Here is a 22686-nt window from a genome sequence, read left to right on the forward strand (position 1 = left end):
GTGGGGTTTATGTAATGTGGTGCGTATGTAGAAAATGTAGGGTGTATGTAGAAATGTGGGATGTATGTAAAAAGACGTGGTGTGTATTTTAAAAGTGTGGGGTGAGACGGTATTATGGTAAAGTATGTGAGGTATATTAAGATAAATTTTAATTAAAAAAACAAGCCTACAATTATGCAAGACTAAAATTGAGCAAATACTAAAAGGAAACCATCAACGGTATTATGGTAAAGTATGTGAGATGTATCAACAATATGCGAGGTGTTAATAAAACAAGCCTACAATTATGCAAGACTAAAAGGAAACCATCAAAAAGTCGAAAAGGAATTACAAGGATCGTTAATTTGAGCAAACACTACTTGATCAACCCAATCAAGAGGTAACGATCTGAGAGTTCTGAAGGGCAGGTTGAAATCACTATTGTACGAAGCACTTGATCTCGCTTTTAGCATAAGCGCTTTTATTAGGAACCCAAAAAAAAAAAAAATTCTATTAAAAATCCAAATATTTGTAGAAAAAGCACTTGGAATTGCTTCCTATATTACTTTAGCAAAACATCTAGTGAAAATAGTTGTCGACGGCCAGTGCCAAGGTGAAAGAAGTAAAAACTACATTCTCTGAATGCACCAATTAAAGAGAGAGATGATTTGAGATGGAATACCTCTAAGCATTTAAAACAACACGCGGGATGCAGCCACGACCAGGAACTGAGACAAAGGCTTGATCCTACTCTTGACACTTCGGTTTTTCACACTTCTACACGACATTTTATTGAATTGCAAGGACAAAGGAGGAGCTCTCGAACGTCTCCAAACTCTTTCAAAATGTTCATGCATGGGAAGGAAGATTGCTCACGAAGCCATACCACTTTGTTGACTGGTACTTCCTTTGCCTTTGTGATTGCCGATAAGGTGGTGAGAAACAAATTTATTTTCCTGCTTCGTGAGCCTGAGGCGTTTCTTGATATAGAGAAAATTGTCAGCTCTCTGTTTGGCTATCTCCTCCTCCTCTTCCGGATAAATCTCCCTTAGCGTCACCGTTAGTTGGTAATTTGGTCTCACTTTAGTTCCGTCATTGCTTTTACCATGGTAGTAAAGTCTGTTCTTGCGGAATCCCAAGAATCCCTTTCCAACGAAGGCCCCAGCTGAGGAGAGAATCCAGAACAGTGAGGATTGATTTTTATGAAAAACAATATTATAAATTGAGGAAACTTTACTGCACTGGCATTATTTACCAACTAGAAGACGGTCTGGATCCAACCCATGATTATAAGTTGCATCTGCCCGGGCTGAGTGAAGAGCCTGCAAACAGTAGCGTCTTACATAATGTTAATATTCTGTTATAAAAAGTTATGACTCTGAAGGAAAAATATATACCTCTAGAGGCTCTGAAACACATCCAAATATTAGACATTTCTTCATCCGTGAGTTCTAGATGAGCATAATTATGTAAAAAAGACCGAAGGCTAAACAACTTTAAATTCAAATACCAAATAATTCACAAGATATCTAAATTTTGTAAGAAAGGAATATTATTTTGCAAGAGAAATCACTAGATTATACTACTAGAAAGTGCATCTCTCACATTCCAGCCCTCTAACAAGTCATAAATTCAGTTGCATCCATCAGTCCTGCAATCCTTATATGTAAATATACACACACACACACACCAAGTATTTCTCTAATCAAAAGACTTCCTAGCGCAACAAAGTGTGGAACGGCTCTATCACCTGATACACAGTTTTTGCAGCTTGCTTGTCTGTCACTTGCAGTTGCAGTAATGCATCTTCAACACGCATACCACGAACCAGTTTAGCAACCAAGTTGACCTTATTAGGGCTCTGCAAGGAGGCAGTGAGCTAAAGCTAATAAATGTACGATCAGAAAAAGGGGAAAGTTAAAAATAACATCCAACATAGAACTTATAGAGCAGCCATATAGGTAACAAGGCATCTTTAATGTTAATGTGAAGATACAGCCTTTAAATATCATTTAATGGGAAAAAACTGACAAACTTCGACAAAAAGGAATTCCTCCCCTTGACATAAAGAATGTCTGCAGACTTCCGTTTTGCAATGCAGTCTTTTCCCAAATACAGAACTTCCACCTTAACCCATAAATAAAGCAAGATGAACAATATGAATGTAACATCTCTTCTAAGTTGTTCAACAACCCTAAAGGAACTGACCCATTAACAGAGCTTTGAATAGAATTGAAGTGTTCCAACCGGTATGCACATTTTAATGTATAGCACCCCCACCCCCCACCACACCCCCCGCCCCCGCCCCCCCCACACCAAAAAAAAAAAAAAAAAAAAAAAAACTTTAGAATCTGTTACAAACCATCAAAAAGATGCAATAAGTGTGAATATGGTAACCTGATTCATGCCCTTTAACACAAATTGAACTTGTGAAGGTCTAGAAGATGATTTCTGGTTTTGTTCTTCAAATTTTTCACCACTTGAAGCTGAGAGAGGAGTGACTGAAGATTGATGAGGTGCTCCATCAGATGAATCTGCAAGCAAGTTCCTTGAACTGGAAATTCCCTTGTGATATGGAAAGAGAACAAGATATATGATAATTAATACAAAAGGAGAGAGAAAAACCAAAGGGTGCTGTAGCCTGTAATCGAGAGATACGACATTAAATGGAAAGATGAGTTTTGTGCGTTACCAAGTGTTGAAAGTACTGATGAAGGGGCCTTGAGATGGTTTGGTAAGATGGTGTCTGGATTTTTAGAAAATGAGAAGAAGAAGAAAAGTTTGCAGCAGACGTGCAACCATGGTTCTCCACTCTTTTGCCAACATGATGGATTAGGGACTGTACATGCCTCTGCCAACCCACCATGTCTTAAACCAAAGAAAAGAATTCTCCCGCTACCCAAAAAAACACAAATAGAGCAGAATAAATCAACCAATAAACAGATTAAAAAGAAAACAACATAAAATGTGCCAAACACCACGTTTAGCTGAACTAGGGTTCAAAATGGTCTGGGCTGACCTTACATACTCCATTTTTTCCCCCAGATTCAAATTTTTATAGAAACTTTGTTAGTCTTTAGACTTGCCCAAAATTACAAAACATGTTTAAAACATACAAATGAACTAAATAACAAGATTCTAAAAAGAAGTAGACAGTGCGAATGAATTTTCATTAATAAACACAAAATGATACACCTAGTCAAAGGAGGCGTAGTGAACCTAACCCCACAACAGAGTATTCACTTGCATACAAAAAGATACACCCAATTATATTCACACATGCATACATCTGATTTTTAGGGTAGAAACTGAGTAGTCACTTGCATTCACAAAATAAATCACTGCGTAAACTTAGCGATTTCCAGTAAGGAACTGATTCATTCATAAATGAAATCCAATTCTTTTTTGCATCTTCCAGTTTAAGTACTAAAAAGGTAAACTTGGCGACAATTACCATTAAACAGTAGAGATTAGATATGCAGGACCAGACCTAACTAGCAAACACAAGATTTCTCACCATATAAAAAATTAAGGATCTAGCTACTGACCATAAGATCTAGCTTATGCTCTTCCAAAGTCTATTCACCTTCAAACAATTCCACGCTCTATGTGTACGATATGAACACAATTAACTAAACAAATCTTTGTGTGCATATCAGATATTAAGTCTGACCATCTGAAGATACCTAAATGAAGGTAACCTAATTGTACATTGCAGCAAGCTTTAATTCGTTAATGGCTTTTTTTTTTAAGGAAAACTAATGAAAAGGGTTTGAAAACTTTGAGTTTTAACAATAAGGACAAAATAAAAGGTAAAGTGAATATTACCAGGATTAACTTTTTAGTGTAAATATATGGTTCTTCGTTAAAAGTGAACAGTATCAGAAACTTTTCGTTAAAGTTCCCCTTTTTTTTGCTAAATTTTGACAAATTGAATGCCAGAAACTCATAGGCTGTGCATTTTCTTGAATTCAGGGTTAAACAAACGGGTGTCGCACTTTTATTCCAGAAAAATAAAAAATTAGAAGGCTGTGAATTTTCTTGAATTCAGGATTAAACAAACGGGTGTCGCACTTTTATTCCAGACAAATCAGAAATTAGAAGACAAAGTCGTGTACGGTGAAGTTATTGAAATAATACCCATTAATTTTCACAGAAAATAAAGGAAAATGCGTCAAAATTAATCTTCACAGATATAATTTAGCTAATAAGCAGAACCAATAAGAAGGTTTTGAACCCAACAAATTCCAGAAGAAATAAAAACCCAATTAAAGATTTTCTCTACACATAGATAAACACAAAGGCAAGACATGAATTTTCTCAGCAGCTAAATACATTGTAAGGAAATCGAGATTTTTAGGAAGAAAATTACCTGAGAAAAGTGACCCAGAAAATGTGAGTGGTGCTTTGTTTGCGATTGCTTGGTTTGCCGAGGACTGAGACGGCGAGGGAGGAAACTGAGAGAGTAACAAGAGCGAGTCGCATAGGGTTTAATGATTAGGATTAAACTTTTCGTGATTTACAAGACTGCCCTTCAATTAGTAGTTAATTGAGGAATGCTTTGCTGGTTTTCCAATCAATTTATAAATTTTTATGCTTATCATCAAAACTATTTATATTATGAGTTGTCTTGTAAAGATTATTTTTTAAATCAAAATTGTTTAGTTAATCAACTATATAAAGTTTATAAACAAATAGTTTGTAATGTTTTTACTACCTTCGACCATTTATATAAAGTTCAGTTATTAAACGATCTCACATTTATTGATTTTTGCTAGACAAACCATTTTTATTAAAGTTCAGTTATTTCTTTCCTATGTAAGGATGACATAAATCGAGAAATCGTCCAAATTTTTTGTTTAAAAAAAAAGAATCTTAATGAAAAACTTTTAGTATTGTTCACTTTTAACGAAAATGACATTTTTACCTTAAAAAGCCACTCTTATTACTATTTACTTACACCACTCCTGTTACTATTTACTTACACTTTTATTTTGTCATTTTCATTAAAACTAAAGTTTTTGAGAACTTTTTGTTAGTTTTCCAAAAAAAAAATTAACGTTTTTATTTCTTATGACAAAAAAGTTGGCCTAATTAGAATTACTCAGCAAAAATTATATTTACAAAGTGATTCACAAGTTCGGCAGGGAAATACCGAAATAGAATAACAAACTACCCCTAAGGTTTTGGCGCTTTTAAGCCAACCTTTCACAATTCGCAGGAAAGGAAAGAGAGAGAGAGAGAGAGAGAGACAAAGCCCTAACCCTAATTCGAAAAAACCGCAACGGCTCTGAGAAAAACTTCATTTCATTTCCCTCGTCAATGGCGTCGACTGAATCTGGGGAATCGTACATTGGCAGTCTCATCACCCTAATCTCCAAGTACGAGATACGTTACGAAGGTGTTCTCTACTTCCTCAGCGTCCAAGACTCCTCCATCGGCCTCAAAAACGGTGCGTCTCGCGCTTCCATTTCTTCCTATATCTGCAATCTCTGCACATTTATACACACATATGTAATCTGTATATGTATATGTAGATATGTGCATTGGTTGATTCGATGCCCATTTGAATCCGTACTCGTGGATCGCCTAGGGTTTAGTTTTTTCGGTCCCCAAATCTCTCTATGCATATAAGTATGTTTGGTTTGGAAATCTTTCTGTGAGGTTGAAGAAAACAGTGTTTGAAAGATCAATCCAGTCTAATCGATTTATAATTGTAAAAATTTTTGATCTGCTATATGCTCGAGAAGAACGCTTTTGGAAATTGTCATTTGATGAAGATTGTATACTTTTTCATCTAAGGTTAAATTGTTATTCATCCGTCGGGGAGAGGTTTTCTGTATTCATAACTTATGTTGAACTTGGTGATAATTCCATTTTAAGTTTGAAACATACATCCAGCTTTTGGACTCATTAAGTCGTTATTTGATGAAGATGATCGAATTGTTTGAATGTTAAACAATCATTCGTCTGGCAGAGAGAGAGAGAGAGGTAGATGTTTGCTATGTTCATTACTTATGTTGGAGTGAAATATAACCCCGTCATCAATTTGTGACATACCTCAATATACTGAATTGGATCTAATTTTCTTCCTTATTGACCTCTTTTATATTGAGTGGACGTATGAAAGTTACAGTACTAGGGGTTAAATTTTTTATTAATGTTCGGTTGGTTAACATTGTACAATGTTCATAAGGTTTCTATATAGTAATAGTCAAATATACACTAGGAGCGTTTGAAGTGAAATTTATCTTTTCTACTATGTCTACAACCTGTGTTCATATAGAACATATTACTGTTCTAAAAAATTCCACAAGTATTTACATCCTGTATGTATTTTCTGACATGAAATTTTGCTAAAACAACTCTTTACATAGTTATAATTTGGTTTTTTGTCTTCTATAGTTGGGAAGTCAAACATTGTAAATGTATTAAGTTCTGTATGATGTTGCAGTTAGAGCATATGGAACAGAGGGGCGAAAGAAGGATGGCCCACAAGTTCCTCCAACTGATACGGTGTATGAGTATATTCTATTTAGAGCAACTGACATCAAGGTAAGAGGGAAACATTATATACTTGATTAACTGTTTAATCTTATCTTCTTTCTTTTATACATTTATCGCTCCATATAAAGTTGAGTTGCTTTATTTTGGCTAGTTCTTGGTTTATGTTGCTAGGGACGAAACAATTATTATTTTTTTTTTTTACTTTGTATTTTTGTTTATTTCCAGTCTTCATTAGCAAATTTTCTTTATATCATAAAGAACAAGAAAAGAAGTATACAAAGAATAGAAAGTAGGGGGAAACAGAGATGAACATATGATAGAGATTGAAGAAGAGAAGAGAAATCAAAGAAACTAATATTCATAAGATTAGTATGATTAACTATATAATAGGAGAAGAAAGTGTGGATCTTTGAACAAAATTGCGTTCCTTTGTTAGTGTGGAAACTAAGAAACTTGTGTGCACATGAATGATGCTAAATCTATTGGAAAATTTTGGGGATATGAACGAAAGATTTGACATAATAGTTTATTTTCTGAAGCATGCAATATTCTGTGTGGCATTTTAGTTGGTTTTTTTTCTTTCTATATGTTGTATGTAAATCATTGGATGTGTCATCCCTTTTTTTCGCTTTTCATTGCTTTCAATATGTGTTGTGCCCTTTTGAGCTAGGGATCACCTTTGAGTTTAATATCATCTTTTACCAGTTCTGCCCTCCTTTGTTCTATAAGTTTTCTTATGTGGCATGGAATGATACTTCAGTTAACTCTCCCTCTCTCTCACACACAGACATACATTTTTTTGTTGTTCTAGAGAGGATTTTTATGAATGAGATCCAATTGTGATGAAACTGTTCCTAGACTTTGTAAACAGATGAGTTTGCTGGGGTGATAAATTTTGTAGATTGCATCATACATGTATTGATAATTCTCTTGTTTTCACAATTGTAGGATTTACAAGTTAAGCCCCCCCCGTCATCTCAAAGGGAAGAACACATTCACGAAGATCCTGCTATTATACAGGTATTGACATTTGGTTAAGTACCTGTGTGTACGATGCTCATACGTAAAAGTACATAGGCAATTATAATCTCTTTGAGTCTATTAGAAAATATGATTTCATATATTTAATTGATTTTTTAATTTGCAGTCGCACTATGCTGGGGCGCCTGTAGGTTCTCCACCATCAGCCTTAGTTGGAGGTAAAAGCTTGACAGAAATAACTCATTGGCAGGATACCCCAGCTTTGACTAGTAGAGGACAACATATCGGTGTATTGCCTTATCATTATGGAACCGATGTTGGTCCATCAGGAAATACCTCTTCTACTCAACTTCCCAGTCCTCCAGCACTTTCTTTTCCAATGTATTGGCAAGGATACAATGGTGCATCACTTAATATGTCTGACCATCCACATAACCATATTCCCTTGCAGTCTTCATCTGCAATATCACATCCCTTGACAGTGCAAAATAAGGCACCTGGAAATCAGTCCTCTACAGCTTTTGGCATGGCAAATGGATCGGAATGTCTTACCCCCGTAATTTCTTCTTCTGCACCAACTTTTGTACATCCAAACTTTTCCGCCTCTGTTACTCCTGTAACTTTTTCTTCTCTTGGTATGCCTTCATCTTTGGCTTCACAGGTACCTTTACCATCTCATTTTACACCTCTAAATGCTAGCCGACTAACTATGCCTTTGTTTCCTTCACCTCACCAAGACTTGGATATAAGTGAAACACAAATTGTTACGAAAGCTGTTTCTGATCCAGTACCAGTTCTACCTGCTCAATCCATGCCTTATCCAGGATCGTTTTCTGTGGGTTCTGATCTAGGTCCCTTGCTAACACCACCCCCATCTTTGTTAACCCCTGATCAATTGGCACCCTCTAGATCACACTTAATGGGCACTTTGATGCCAACCTCATCTAGTTCTATATCCATGATTCCTCCTCCCACAACTCAAGCACCATTGTTGCCACTGCCCACTTCTACCCAACAGGTGAGATTGAAAGTAGCATTTTTTCATAAACTTTATGATAACTAAGTTTGTCTTTTCAATCCCCTATATTTTTTCGTTTTCCATTGCAAATGATTGTGTTTTCCAATGTACAAATGTGGTGCCGCTTTTCTAACAAGGGCTCTGTGAACTTCTGCGTCTTAGGTTTAGACCTGATGTTTATTCCATTTATGTGCTTTGGAACAATTGCCAAAGTGTCCTCTTAATTTAGTAATTGATAAGATATTTTCTTTTTTGACCTTATACAGTGTGAGATGTTCCTAGGAAATTTTGACTATTAGAATTAAGAAAATGAGTGCTTTTAGACGATCAAATGCTTTTAACTACTGTAAGTACGGTATAAATTCAAAAGTACTTAAATGTTGGTGTGGGTACATGCCCACATGCTTGTAAAGATCTCACTAAGCTCTTGGCAGCATATATAACTTTCATGTTTGTTTGCGGTTTTTGCTTGCTGGTGCGGGTGTGCGCACATCGCACTCATCTCTGCCATTGAGGGAGGGAAAGAAGGAATTTACAAGTTGAATTGTTCGTACTTGTATTGGGTGTGTGCATGCATGTCATGTGTGGAAGGGATGGATGGAGAGAATAAGTGATTTCTACTTTGAACCATGCTGCTTTTGGTTTGCACTGTTTGGTACCTAGCTTTTGAAAATGATGTTTTATTGGATATCTCAGAAGTGTGCATTTGCATTCTGAATTACATATTTCTCTACGTGATGTAGATGTATGCAATTAAATAGTAATGGAAGCGTCTTGCACATTTTGAAGTGCATTTATGATCCTGTCGTCATGCTATTTTGCATTTGGTATCTACATGGATTGTTACCCTTTTTAGGATTCCAATTTTATCAGTTAGCTTGATCATTGGCTGTGGTTAGAGGAAAATATGCATGTCATTTTCCTTGCTTATCTTATTGAAAATATGAATAGAAGCGGAAGCATATTCTGATTATCCTAAGTTCTAGCTGTTTATCCTATTGGAAATATGAATGGAAGCGGAAGGGTATTCTGGTTATCCTTAGTTCTAGCTGTTTCCTGGATAAAATAGGACTTCTGGTAATATTTTCATTGTTTTATCTTTTGCAGTCTCCATACTCTACACAGTTCACTGAGGAGTTTGATTTTCTAGCGATGAACGAGAAGTTTAAGAAGGATGAAGTGTGGGGATACCTAGGACAGGACAAACAAAGACATTCAACAGAAAGAGTGGATGACAGTGGAACTAGTGGAACTAGTGGAACTGGTCAATGTTTGGATGAGAATGAAGGTGGCCTGGTACCCAACACAAAGGTAGGACACGGATTTTGTATATACTGGATGGTTTAGCGGTTGAATGCAAATGTTGAGCTTTGAATTAATCATTTTTCTTTCTTTGTTTCATCCAGCCTGCATATAACAAGGATGAGTTCTTTGACACAATTTCATGTAGTTCAGTCAACCGTGGAGGAAGAAACGGACATAGGTTTTCTGAGAGAATGAAGCAGGATACTGAGGTTTGCCACTCTATTTTATTTGTTTTTTGGTTGAATATTAAATCAGAAAGTGATCGTAAGTTGCTGTTGAGTGATATATTAATTTAGTTTTAATATTTCTGCCCCAGACATTTGGCAATTTCCAGCAGAGATCTAATCTTGGTTATGGTGGTTATGCTTCTGGGCGTGGTGGGAATTACCGGGGTCCATATCAGTGGGGAAGGGGTTATGGATATGGCTATGGAGGGAGGGGACGCGGTGGCAATATGCCCTTCTAATGCTGGATCGTGCTTCAATGTTCACTTGCGGTCTATGGTTCTCTTTAGCTTCCTTTTACCTCCTCGTTCTTGACATGAGCATCGAATCCCAAAGGTAAATGTTGTGGACATCTTGAGATTTTCTTGTTTTTTAGAGGAGTTTTAGAACTACCACCAACCGGACTGGTTCATGCCTTTTTAGTGCCCATGAGCTGGCCTTTTTTGTGCAAATATTGTCCATGATACAATTGGTAAAAAGAGAAATCAAATTCTGGTGTAGTTGTGCCTCTCTCTCTCTCTCTCCCCCCAGCATTAGCTTGGGTTTGATCTTGTGTCTCTATATTTGTAATAGTTGAAACCGTATACATATGTGTTTGACTACAACTTTATATCCATCTTGCTGCTCTTTAACTTTTGATTAGAAGCTTTGACCCAAAAAAAAAAACTTTTGATTACAAGCGATATTTCTATTCTAAGCTAGACTAGGGGGAGGGGGAGGGGAAGGGTTTGAACGCGGAATGTAGTGGGTGAAGAGAAATGTCTTATCTATTAGGTGGGTGAAGAGAAATTTCTTATCTATTAGGGCAATCCACTATTTGTGCTTTGGTCTTTTACTTTAAAGCCATCTTCAACTCGGCTCCTCGTCGCGGTGACGATGATTAGGGCGAGTGTGCAACCGATTGCAATGAGGATGAGTATCCCTGAACCAATATAGATTCCTTGTCTAACCAAGTAGCATTCCCCATCCAGCCATCCTCGTCCGTACTGCTGCTCTCTGCTCATGCTAGTTGCCGTGCTCAGCAATGTCCCTCCTATTACAAAGCTCATCCTGCAAGCGCAACAATAGTCAATGGTCATTCAAAATTTACCATTTTAATCGGCACTTTGCTCATATCAGATCTTAGTGGTTCTGAGATCGAGTCTGACGTCCATCTTCTTAGGAATTATTAATGTTTGTACCTTATTTCACTAACCCTAAAATTACCAAGTACCGGTCAACTATATATTGGGAGATCTATTGAAGAGTTCGTGTTGAGACACCCTTGCTGAAGCAAATGAGTCTAACTAGGAAATCAATTACAATGCGACGTGTCAACACCAGAATAAAATCACTAGAGTTCCACATCGATTGCGGAAGACAACATGATACTCTAGATAAGCTTCGTCTCATCTAACAATCCTTAATCAACTTTATGTTTTACTAATGACAATTATGCTTGAACCCTTGCATTATGTAAACACTCTATAATGAATTAGAATTCCTCTATTGTAAATGTAGCCAAATTTAAGATGAATTACATACACCTTGTATTTTCTTTTTATTTTTATTTTTTTATCTTTAGTCTCTTTACATATCATCTACATTTAATGACCAAAACACCCTTACGAAGGTCACTCATTGACACTTCACGTTGTTCTGAAGTTAATCCGATTTGTACATCAACGACTAATATTATTATAATAATTATTTTTAAAATATTGTCACCCCTCAAAACTACTTCAGTTTACATGACCCACATCGAGAAGTACTATTATGGTCTTTTGCCTCATTTTGAACTTCTCATTTTCTTATTACAATGTTGCACGACGATTCAAATCGAATCCACCTTAAAAATCAACTATGTCAATCAATCAAATATTATGCAGCGGAACCATGGCAATTAAAATTTCAATATGCAGCAACACTATGATGCAAGGAACAATGGACCTAACCACCGAAACTTCAGCAGTTGATTGACAGGGTAGACGGTTTTTAAATGGTATCTTTTGACGAAAAAAGAGAGGTTTGGTTGATTTTTGGCATCTTTATTGACTAAGAATGTAGACCTTTTTTTTATGATCATACAATATTACCGTATGCGAAGGAGAGCCAAGAAAATAGAATTAAAATGTTCGAATGAGAAGGTTGGTTGATATATGGGATTCTAAATTATTTATGACTCTGTTTATTTAATTTGATCGGTAACAATTATTGACACTTAAAAAATATCATCTTGACCTGTTTGTGTACAAAATCACAAGAGAAAACTTGTACATAAAAAAATATCAAACGACATTTTCGGAGTACTAATAACATCTCTTTAATAAAATCGCGTAAATAACCATTTAGTCTAGTCAAACGGAGCACGGAGAAGTGTTGAGTTTGGAACTATAGCGGTCAGCTATATTTTATTAGATTGCGTGGAAAAGATCCAAGTAATTAACTGTAAACAAAGAAGGAAAATTGAGGAGATTGAACACCCACCAAGAAATGGACAAAAGAGCCATCGAAACAGTCGGTCTTTTGGCTTTGGAGCTGGTGGTTGTAGCAGTGGTAGAAGACGTACCCTTCATCATCTTCTTCTTCTTCTCATCTCTTGAACAAACATAACTGCAAAAAATCAAATTTCCGACCATCTGGGCAGCAAGCAAACATATCAAGGCCGCAACTCCGAACCCAAATGCCTGACTTTCTGGCAAATAACACATTCTTCCCAACAACTTGAGCTCGTCTTCCTGCAAAATTAAACCCCAGAGTTAATCAAGAAATTAACCCCTAATTAAATCAAGCAATAACCATTCATTGTCATGATCAAACCGTATGTGTTATGTATGTATGTGTGTGTGTGTATGTATGTACGTACCTTCGTTCGCTTAATCTCGGCGGCTATGCATGAAACGAAGGAGACGATGCCAAGGGAGGCAACCACAAGAAGAGTTAACACCAACTCATATTGGTGTTTCGCCATGAGAGTCGAGAAGGCTGCTCGAAACAAAAAGAGGCAGAGGAGGACGAGGCGGAGGTGGAGCCACGGAAGAGGAGGAGGAGGAGGAGGAGACGGAGATTATACAAAAGGGCATAGAAAAGTGGGGTGGTGGTGGGCTTTGTGTAGCGTTAGGTGGTAGAGACAGACAGTAGGTACCAGTCTTGCTCTGTAGTCGTTGAGACTTACTTGCAACAAGTCTTTGATTGCTTGGAAGGAGAGGTGCCCATTCCAAAACGTATTTGGATGGGTTTGGAATATTTTCCAAGCTTTGGACAGGACAAAACAACATCCCATTAAATTTTTTATTTTTAGAAGGGCTTCTCTAATCAGATATGCATCTCATCCAAGATTTGAAATAAAAGGCATTTGTTGACACTTAGTAATATTATCTAGTTCTATTCTTCTTCACTTATAAGTGAATTCGATTCTCATTAAAAACGGATTTGGATCACATTATTGCTAGCCCTTAAGACTAAGTTTACCATTTTAATGTAAATAATATTGTTTGTTTAAAAAAGAAAAAACAATTATTGACCACTTTTTTCACACTTTTATTTTAAATTAAATGGATAAAAAAGTAAAATAAATTAAGAGACGAAAATCTCTCTCTCAATACTCTTTTTCTATGACTTATGAGCCATGACAAATTGAAGTTCTCCATCCCCTTTTTTGACTAATTCCTCAATCCAATCATTCCTCCAAATCCTTATTTCTAAATTTCGTATTTTTTAATATATTTAGTTGATCCACCTTGCATTTGTAGTTTGTTGTAATTTTCTTCAGTTGTTTTTAGCCATGATTGTTCAATTGGCACTTTTGTTCGTTATCTAAAGCATATAGATGGCTAAAATTAAGTTTTTCACATATCCATCATTCGTTCTGCATTCTCTTACAAGACTAGATGCAATGCATCTTATAGCAACGCTGGTTGTATTAGTAACTCGTTTACTAATTTGTAATGGGAGGAGGGGAATTGAGGAGGAATTGGGATGGAGAGGATGTTGAAGTTGTTTATTAATTTTTTTTTTCTAGAATAAGAATGCAAGTGGTGTAGATTCCATATAAACGGTTTACTAATTCACCGAATCGAAATGGAAATCAAGATAATTACTAAAATGCCTTGGTTGAAAACAATTATTTTATACACTATTTTTTTGGTTAAATATACTAAATAATAGAAAAAAAATGTTAAATGCCTGTATTCACTTAATATTAAACACAACGAAATTTGATTATTTAATTCGATTTCAATTATAGTTTTTTTTTTTTGAAAAAAAAAAAACAATATTTATTTACACTGAGGGTGGGGGAGTTGGTTAAGCCTCACACTGGGTTAGCCATAATAATGAGTTTCAAATTTGCCATTGGCAAGAATAACATAAGAGCTCTCACATTTTTTTTGAACAATCGATATTATCTACATTAAAGGGGAGGGGTGGGCTTAGCCTCACAATAAGCTAGTAATAATGTGGTACAAATTCGCCTTTGGCAAGAATCAAACATAAGATCTCACACTTACAAGTGAAAGAGAAATAACACTAGATTGTAGTACTAGGTGGCTTAATTACTGTTATTATCATTATTGAATTTCATAATGAACTGAGGAACGATTGGTGGTGTTGGGTTAATGTGAAGTGCAATCTTGAAATTTTAGAAATAAGTGAGAGTATAATGGGGAGGAAAAATCCATTATGACTCCAGCACCCATATTACCTAAATGAAATAAATCCAATTCCTCTAAATTTCATAGTAGGATTCCAAATTTCACATAGATCCACCAACTTTTTCACTCTTGATATTCGTAAACATTGAAGTACTCTATAATCGAAATTCAATTCCGCGTTTTGATTCTGATTACTTTTATGTAAACGTGCCGTAGGTGGTGATGGTAATATTTATTTAGACTTATAAGTTGTTCTAAGTTTTAAATCTTGTGGCTTGGCTTGCGAAAATATGTAAATTGAAAGATATAAACTTGAACTATATATATTTATTTATGCAAGTTTTGTGGCTTTATTTTTTGGGTGTTTTTCATTTGACTTTTATCCCAAACCATTATGCTCCAAGTCAAATAAGAATTTACCCCTTATAAGAAAAAGAAAATAGAATAAGAGATTACTTGGACTATCTCCATCTCTCCCTGGTCAGTAGTGTACGGGTGGGATCCACTGTCTGTAGAACCGCACTTAAGTTGGATAGACTACAATTCTCTATTTGTAGGCATTGATGCTTCCACGGAGGTTGCTTTCATTATTCCTTAAAGTTCCTTCAAGTTTTCATTTCCAACCACATGAATCACGGTACGATTTAATATTTTAGTTGAACAGTAACGGATTTGGGATTCAAATATTGGGGGTTTAGTGTTAAGGTCCAAATTGTTTAATAAAAACACAACGCGAAGTGCGCCAAAATATATCAATTTTTTAGGTGACGCATTTTGTCAAATATTTGATGGTTTTGTTGTTATCAGTCAAACATTGTTTGTTACGTAATGTTAACAAATATCGACACATGTAGAAACGATTTAATGAATGTTGTTGATAGAATTTATCGGATGCTTTCGACACAACCTGCTAACATATGTTAGGCATATGTTACATCAAACACTGGTTGGTTCATAACTGACCCTTACCAAACGTTCAAAAGTCTTCGGAAGACATTAGCATGCATTTTCCGAACTCTAAATGATCCTGGGATCATCTTCATTTCAGTGTACATTCGCCACTGTGTTTGAACTTGATGCATGCTTATAATTGACTGATTGCATATTTGTTAAGTAGAAATCGTTGAAATAAAGAAAGATAAAGTGCATAACCCACAGTTGGCAAAATGAAAGTGAAAAGAAGAAAAATTTATGCGTTTTCAGTTAGGAGGATGAGAACTTTTTTATATTCCATTAAAGTGTTTGATAAAGAGAGTTGCGAAAGTAGCTCTAAGATATAAGGTCAAAACTGGTATTCTGAGGATTACAATGGGCAACACACATAAAGGGAAGGCCCAAAACCAAAAGTGAGATCACATGGCCGAACTAGCTTTATTATTTTGGTTTGAAAACTAAAAACAATTATCAAGCAAGTTTTTAATTTAAAAAAATAAACTGAAAATAAAAACAAAATGATCATCAAACGATCCATTAGTTTGCTATGTAAGTGTTTCCCCTAATTTAGCAGGATGGTCGTTGACGAGAATTTTTGTCATTGTTGGATTGTAACCACCAAGCCACGAATTTGGCTTGATAGAATGAAAAATTGATGCGCGCCACAAATTTAACTTTTGACTAGATGACTATTTGACCAAGCAAGGAACCTCCTCTTTGTTTAAGTCCTTCAACTCCCTTTGGGGTCAAGGGTGGTTAGGATTGATCTATGCATTTTATTGATTTGCTGGCCTATAGATGAAAATAAATGTATGAGGAATTAATTCAAGAATGTGAAGTGTGAGAATATAAAAAATGACAATAAAATAATAAGAAAGGAAGTACATAAAGTTCACACATACTTAATTTGAATCGGCCTAAGTGGTCAGCTTTCTAGCAGTCGACTCTAATGGTCAACTCTTTAGTGGCCAGCTCTCCAAAAAACCACATGGGATGACCACTTCCTCCAAGTGGAAGCACTCCAGAAGACCACCTCTCCAAAGTGCTTTACGAATGGCCACCTCTCTTGAGTGCTCTCTATGAACGACGACCTCTCGCGAGCGCTTTTTACAAAAGGTCTTGCATATCTAAAAGACCTCGGTTCAAGACTTCCTCGGCCAAACAGAACAACAAAAGAGAAAGAGGATCCTCTTGGCCAACACCACAACTACAACCAAAAAAACCCTCTGAAGAACCATTAATCTCTTTCATAGCAGCACCATCAATATGACTCGTGTTCCCCTACCTGTTTGCTAAGGGCAATGCCCCTTTAATTCTGATGAGTCGATCTTATTCTATATTATGCCGGTTAGTTTTTTCCATGGGCCATGCCCACTAGTTTTCTCGCACATGCCCACGACTATTTTATGGGGTCATGCCCACTAGTTTTCCCATTGCCCTCTTGGTAGATTAGTATCAACGAGCGAAAGTGCCGCGTTCCGCTGCGGGTTTTAAATTCGTAGTTTATAGCAACTATGAATCATTTCCCAAAAATAAAAAAATAATAAAAAAAAATGAATTTGGATAACAGCACACAATAATGAATTGATACTCAAAAGCCACCAGCAGCTTAATTGCATTCATAAACACATATATCACTATACACTTAATACATAGTATTTTACTTCTAAAAATCACCTGAAACCACAAATCAATACATTCATCTAAATAATTCAAAAAATAACAGAACGACTAAACCAACATGGTAAAATAAGTCTTTAAGCTACATTTAAATTCTATTTACATCAAGAGCATATGTGCAATACTAAAGCAAAGATTTCTAAGTTACAGTTATATACATTTCCAAAAGTTTCCCACATTAATTAGCTCATTCAGTTTGCACCTGCATTTTACTGACTCTACGTTAAGAGTTCTATGTACAACCAAAAATGTAGACATCAACGACTAAAAGGATGGACTTTCATACAAACAAAATATGAAGAGAGAAAAGCAAAAGCAGATACCCGAAAGAGAAAGAGAGTGTGTAATCAGAAAGCAAGCCGAAAAAGAACTCATACACATTCCTGATTTTCTAGGAAGATAACATTATGACAGTATATTCTAAAACAATATAAGAGCATTAACATGCAGAAAATTTCTAGGAAAGAATAGCAACACAAATAATCTTCACAGAACAAAGCAAGTACAGATGATGTTCACAGAGAACTACAAATCAACATGTTCTATCTAAAAAGGATCACCATAGTCTTCTACCTGCCATTATGTTCACTAACTTATACCGAGCAAAAACGTCCGCGTTCCACTACAGGGAGTGCAGAAGTATGATATTGTACCATTTAATCTAACTTATACCGAGCAAAAACGCCCGCGTTCCGCTACGGGAGTGCAGAAGTATGATATTGTATTATTTAATAACCATATGATTGAGTTAGTTAGAGGTGTTAGTGAGGGTATTTGGGTCTTTTGCAATAGGCCCAATGACTATAAAAAGGAAGTTGTAGAGATCATTTTCTGTTGAGTTGTATTCGACTATTGTGATAAATACAGAGAGCATTTCCTTCATCTTCTTTCCTTGTTCATCTTTTTGCCATTGTTTCTTTCTTCAATATTTCATGATTCATAGGTTAGCATGGTAATTCAATGTAGTTAACATGGTATCGGAGCCACCAGGCTTACGCCTTTGATTCTGGTGGTTCCATTTCCTTTTTTTTTTTTTCATATGTTTCTAGCTTAGTTTCTTTCCAAATTCTCATTAGATATTCGGTGCTTCCGCGATTGTTCTTTGGGTCTTCTAAAGTTCACAGAATCTTGTGTTGCTTCGTCGGTAAAATTGTCCTCAGGAAGTGATATTTCGTCAAAATCCGTCTTCAACCTTGGTTTTGATAAGAGACAGCGATCATTCCCCTTTGCTTCAACCACCAATGTGTGGCGGCCCTGCTTCTGCTCAGCCGTCTTTTGGGACTTTGCCGCCTATTTCGACGTAGGGGAAACATTGGGGTTCGAATTCTCAGTGTATCTCGAGTTGTCATGTTTCTTGGATCGAGACCCATGTTGGTTTTTCATAGGAGTCACCGCTCCGGTGTTCTTGCTGATTAAATCCATAGGAATGTGACCGGAAAAAGAGAGATTATTCGCCGGACACAACTGGGTTTGTTGAGTTTAGATAAGAAAATCAATGAGTGCCTGACCAAACCAGCTTCGTGGGTCCTCAAGGGAAGCCGAACTGCAACGTTTAGAGACAAACCCACCGCTATTTCTCACTTGGGTTTTGCTCAGTCTTGGTTTTCTCAATGCTAGTTGGTAGATTGATTCGCCAAGGTTTTTGGTTTGCTTCCTCTGCGTGCTTTGGCTCAAGATTGAAGTTCTGATCAGGTTCTTGATTTCTGGTTTTCACAGTGCACATAATATGTTTGATTAAATGTTTCAGTAAGAAATTGTTTGCTATTTTGTCAATTAGTAAGGTCGATAGCCAAAGTGTGGTATATTGAATTTACACTCCGCTTGTTCATCTTTCTTGTGAGTCTTTTCTGGGATATTAGTGTGATATTTGGGTTCAAGATTCTTCATGGCTCCAAGATCAGTGTTTGTCATGGACTTCATTTGGTTTGCTGGATTTTCGAACCATGAACTGTGCAATTTTTATGGTGTCCAATTCTGTCTCTCTGCCTCACTGAAATTCTACTCTCTTTATTGGGTTTGAATTGTTCAAAAGCTTATAACAGCCTATAATGTTGATTTCTTAGAGTATCATTCTCCTTGGTTAATTTTGGTATCTGGGAAGATTTAGGAAGCTATCAGGAGTGTCAATCTCCTTGGTTGATTTGGTTTCTTGGAGTGTCATTCTCCTTGGTTGATTTGGTGTCAGTCTCTGTAAAGATTTAGGAGGGGTAATTTGCATATACAGTGAGTGTGTTACTATGGCTTCTCAGTTCAAAGTCGAAAATCTGTTGGGTATGTTAACGATAAAGCTAGATTGTACTTGTGGCTTTCATCATGGCTTCACCAACAGCAAAAGTTGTAGCCTTGTGTGATGATAATGGGGTGGGCAGAGGTTTTGGTTAGCAGTTACAAAGATGTCAGTGGGTGCTTTCTTGTTTGCAGCAGGTTAATTCTTGAAGCATGGCAGATATCTTGCTCTCGCAGTTCCAGATCAATCTCAAATACCTAGTTAGTTCAAACTTCACTTGGATACTCCAAGTTTAGTTTGAGGGGGGAGTAATAACCATATGATTGAGTTAGTTAGAGGCGTTAGTGAGGGTATTTGGGTATTTTGCAATAGGCCTAATGACTATAAAAAGAAAGTTTTAGAGATCATTTTCTGTTGAGTTGTATTCGACTATTGTGATAAATACAGAGAGCATTTCCTTCATCTTCTTTCCTTGTTCATCTTTCTGCCATTATTTCTTTCTTCAATCTTTCATAGATTCATAGGTTAACATGGTATTTCAATGTAGTTAACACCATTAAATTTATTTTGCTATTCCTATTCCTTTTTGGCATCATGTGCAAAAAAATGTAAACTCCAAGCAAGATATTAACTTCGATACATAATTGTTAAAATGAGTATAAAACTAACTTGTAATCACAACAACAATCCATATTACAGGTCAGAAATCAACACTGACTAAAACGAGTTCATCCATGCATACAAAAAGAAAGCACATAAACAGTTTGCAGTATAGGCAAAATCCATAGCCAACAAAAATAGGCATATTGTAGCAGCATATATTTTAAGAAAGGCCATCCAACGTTTCGTGTATAGGACATTATTCATTTAATAATATAATAACACGTAAAATTTTAAGATACAAAACTCTAACAGTAGAAATGATATAGTGAATGACGATAAACACGTTATATCATAAAAGAAAACTACCTCAACAAGTCATCCATCCACCACAAATACGTCTAAGGAGTAGCCATCGGTCGTCAAGAAGACATGTGCTTCAGGGATGTTATTTCTTAAATCCGAAAGGAAGGAAGAAAGCTGCAGAAAAATGACATAAGTTAGAAAGATGCGACCATACTATGGTTCCACTTTTGCAGTTATCTTGGATTCAACAACATAAACAGCACATATAATACGTATCAAATGTACTGAATAGTCTACTGCCACCCTTAAATTCATTTTCCACCTATTTCAGAGTTTGAAGGCTACATATTTATAACTTCATATTAAACGAAAGAAATTATAATGACGACAAACTCTTCAAATACAACGTCTTCTCACAATTATATTTAATACTCAAGCTTAATGTATTGAGGCGTCATCGTGTTAATAGTCTAGACTCTAGAAATGACAAAAAAAAACATCTGATGGAGAACCATAAAACATGAACGAGACTTCGAACCTGAATGAACTTCCTGCTTCATGGAATGCTGCATTACCATTTGCATGTCTAGTGTCTACACAGCTCTTAATTACTTTTCGTAGATTCAACATCTAGAGTGTCTCCATCTGCCCTCACATGTTGTATATGAATTCCATTTCCTGCATGTTCAGCAAAGTTATGGAGTTAATTCTAACTGAACCTGGACAGACTAGCCAATCAACATTTGGTTAATTGTAATTGTAAGTCCAGTTCGGGCAATCAAGTAAAAAACTTCGTATCTGAATAACCAAGCATATTTACACATTGTCTTCCTCTTTTTGGTTCCCTACAAAATACATTTTTTAGGGAACCAAAATATCATTCAAGACCACAATAATATGCCAACCTACGGCTCATCTCGTCATTCCAAAATCTGTGAAAAAAAATAAAAAATCAATGCCATTCAATTTCAAATGCCAAAATTATCAAATAATTTTTTTTAACTTAATCAATTAGTTTAGTTTCCATGGCCTCCTCAACATTTTGAAACGGCAAGAACTTTACCCAGAGAGCCAATATCTATCTACAAAAGCTCCACCTTAAGTGGGCAAAACTCCCAAAATAATATGAAAATTACCCAAACCCATACACCCTTCCAAAAGCCTAGCAATCGATGTAAATTTGAAACCAAAAAAGAATTGGGGGAAATTAATCTATTAATCAAATTTACTTGAGGAGATGAAGAGGGCAATTTTCGCTTGCCTTCAGTCAAGAGAAATTTGTAAAACGTTGTGGTGGATGAAGTGGTGGCGGCGGTTGTCTGGGTTTTGGGTGAGTAACTGCGATCTAGGTTTTGAGTTTAGAACGATGTGGAAGAATATGGGTGGTGAAATTGATTTGGATGAGCAGGTTGTCGCGTGGATTCGAACTGCAACCAGAAGGAAAAGGTGGTGGGCGTGTCGATTCGGACTGGAGCAAGAAGGAAGAGGTGGAGGAAGAAAGCTGCGAGCGCACCACCCCTAAAACTGGGCATTTTAGTATTTTCACTGTACCACCGTAAAACAAAGGAGGGAAAGAACGTTTGAAGAGGGGCAAATCCGTCCTTTAACTGTTATTAGGAACAGTAAATTAGCTGCCAAACTGGGTTTTAATATGGTTTTTTAGCCAAAATAGTCCATGAGATTTGCATAACACATCACTTTGGTTCCTGAGATTGAAAATTAATAGAAATGGTCTCTGAGATTGTCCACCATCCATTATTTTGGTCCTTCCGTTAAAAACTCCGTTAAGTGTCCCGGAACTCTTGGCAAAAAGTTTGAGCAATTTTCAAAGCTTCGTAACTCAATCGTTTTTTAACCAAATTTGACCCATAATATATCAAAATAAAGATAGGAAAGTGTAGAACAAGATTATACCTATATGGAATTCCAATGGTTGTCGGAGACGGCCGAAAAATAGCCTAAAAGGTGACTGATCCGCAGGAAAACTCAAAAACTCGCTGGAAACTGGGTAAACTTTAAACGTTCATAACTTCTTCAATACTCAACGAAATCAAGTGATTCAAAAACGAAAATCATACTTCTACATGAGACGAATAGAATGTTACCTTTCTCGACGACTAACTCAGCGTGGTTTGGACGGAAAACAGATTGACAGTGGTTGTCTTGGTCTTGAGTTAGCCACTTGCGAGCCGTTTTCCACCCAAACCACTGCAAATTAGCCATAAAAAAGGTACCATTCTCTTTTTCTCATTGAGAAGTATGTTTTTTATTTTTGAATCACTCAATTTCGTTGAG

The 22686-nt window shown here is 36.2% G+C and overlaps 3 protein-coding genes across 5 annotated transcripts; 1 reads left to right on the top strand and 2 right to left on the bottom strand.

Annotated features, from left to right (window-relative positions):
* Nucleotides 1-200: 200 nt before the first annotated feature.
* LOC137711368 (uncharacterized) lies at nt 201-4480 on the bottom strand. 2 transcript variants are annotated; one of them, XR_011065053.1, is made up of 7 exons: nt 4352-4480; nt 2672-2874; nt 2377-2544; nt 1730-1840; nt 1235-1301; nt 662-1144; nt 201-457 (listed from the first exon to the last, which is right to left on the bottom strand). XR_011065053.1 is itself a non-coding variant. In XM_068450599.1 (6 exons), exons 2-6 carry the CDS (start codon nt 2843-2845, stop codon nt 852-854), a joined length of 813 nt encoding a protein of 270 aa, XP_068306700.1. In that variant the 5' UTR covers nt 2846-2874; nt 4352-4480; the 3' UTR covers nt 477-851. The 2 variants fall into 2 exon arrangements, 1 of the variants encoding a protein (XP_068306700.1); XM_068450599.1 differs by lacking the exon at nt 201-457 and having other exon boundaries at nt 477-1144.
* A 718-nt stretch (nt 4481-5198) lies between these two features.
* Nucleotides 5199-10520, top strand: LOC137711534 (decapping 5-like protein). Of its 2 annotated transcripts, XM_068450781.1 has the most exons (8): nt 5199-5431; nt 6434-6534; nt 7435-7506; nt 7634-8102; nt 8205-8485; nt 9593-9796; nt 9892-9999; nt 10107-10520. In XM_068450781.1, exons 1-8 carry the CDS (start codon nt 5302-5304, stop codon nt 10254-10256), a joined length of 1515 nt encoding a protein of 504 aa, XP_068306882.1. In that variant the 5' UTR covers nt 5199-5301; the 3' UTR covers nt 10257-10520. The 2 variants fall into 2 exon arrangements, with proteins under 2 accessions (XP_068306882.1, XP_068306881.1); XM_068450780.1 differs by having other exon boundaries at nt 7634-8485.
* Nucleotides 10521-10628: 108 nt separating this feature from the next.
* On the bottom strand, nt 10629-13214 carry LOC137711535 (protein MODIFYING WALL LIGNIN-2). Its single transcript, XM_068450782.1, has 3 exons — nt 12860-13214; nt 12481-12731; nt 10629-11064 (listed from the first exon to the last, which is right to left on the bottom strand). The coding sequence occupies exons 1-3, from the start codon at nt 12962-12964 to the stop codon at nt 10815-10817; spliced, it is 606 nt and encodes a 201-aa protein (XP_068306883.1). The 5' UTR covers nt 12965-13214; the 3' UTR covers nt 10629-10814.
* Between the last annotated feature and the right edge of the window lie 9472 nt (nt 13215-22686).

Source organism: Pyrus communis, chromosome 12 (assembly GCF_963583255.1).
Source record: "Pyrus communis chromosome 12, drPyrComm1.1, whole genome shotgun sequence".
Taxonomy (NCBI): domain Eukaryota; kingdom Viridiplantae; phylum Streptophyta; class Magnoliopsida; order Rosales; family Rosaceae; genus Pyrus; species Pyrus communis.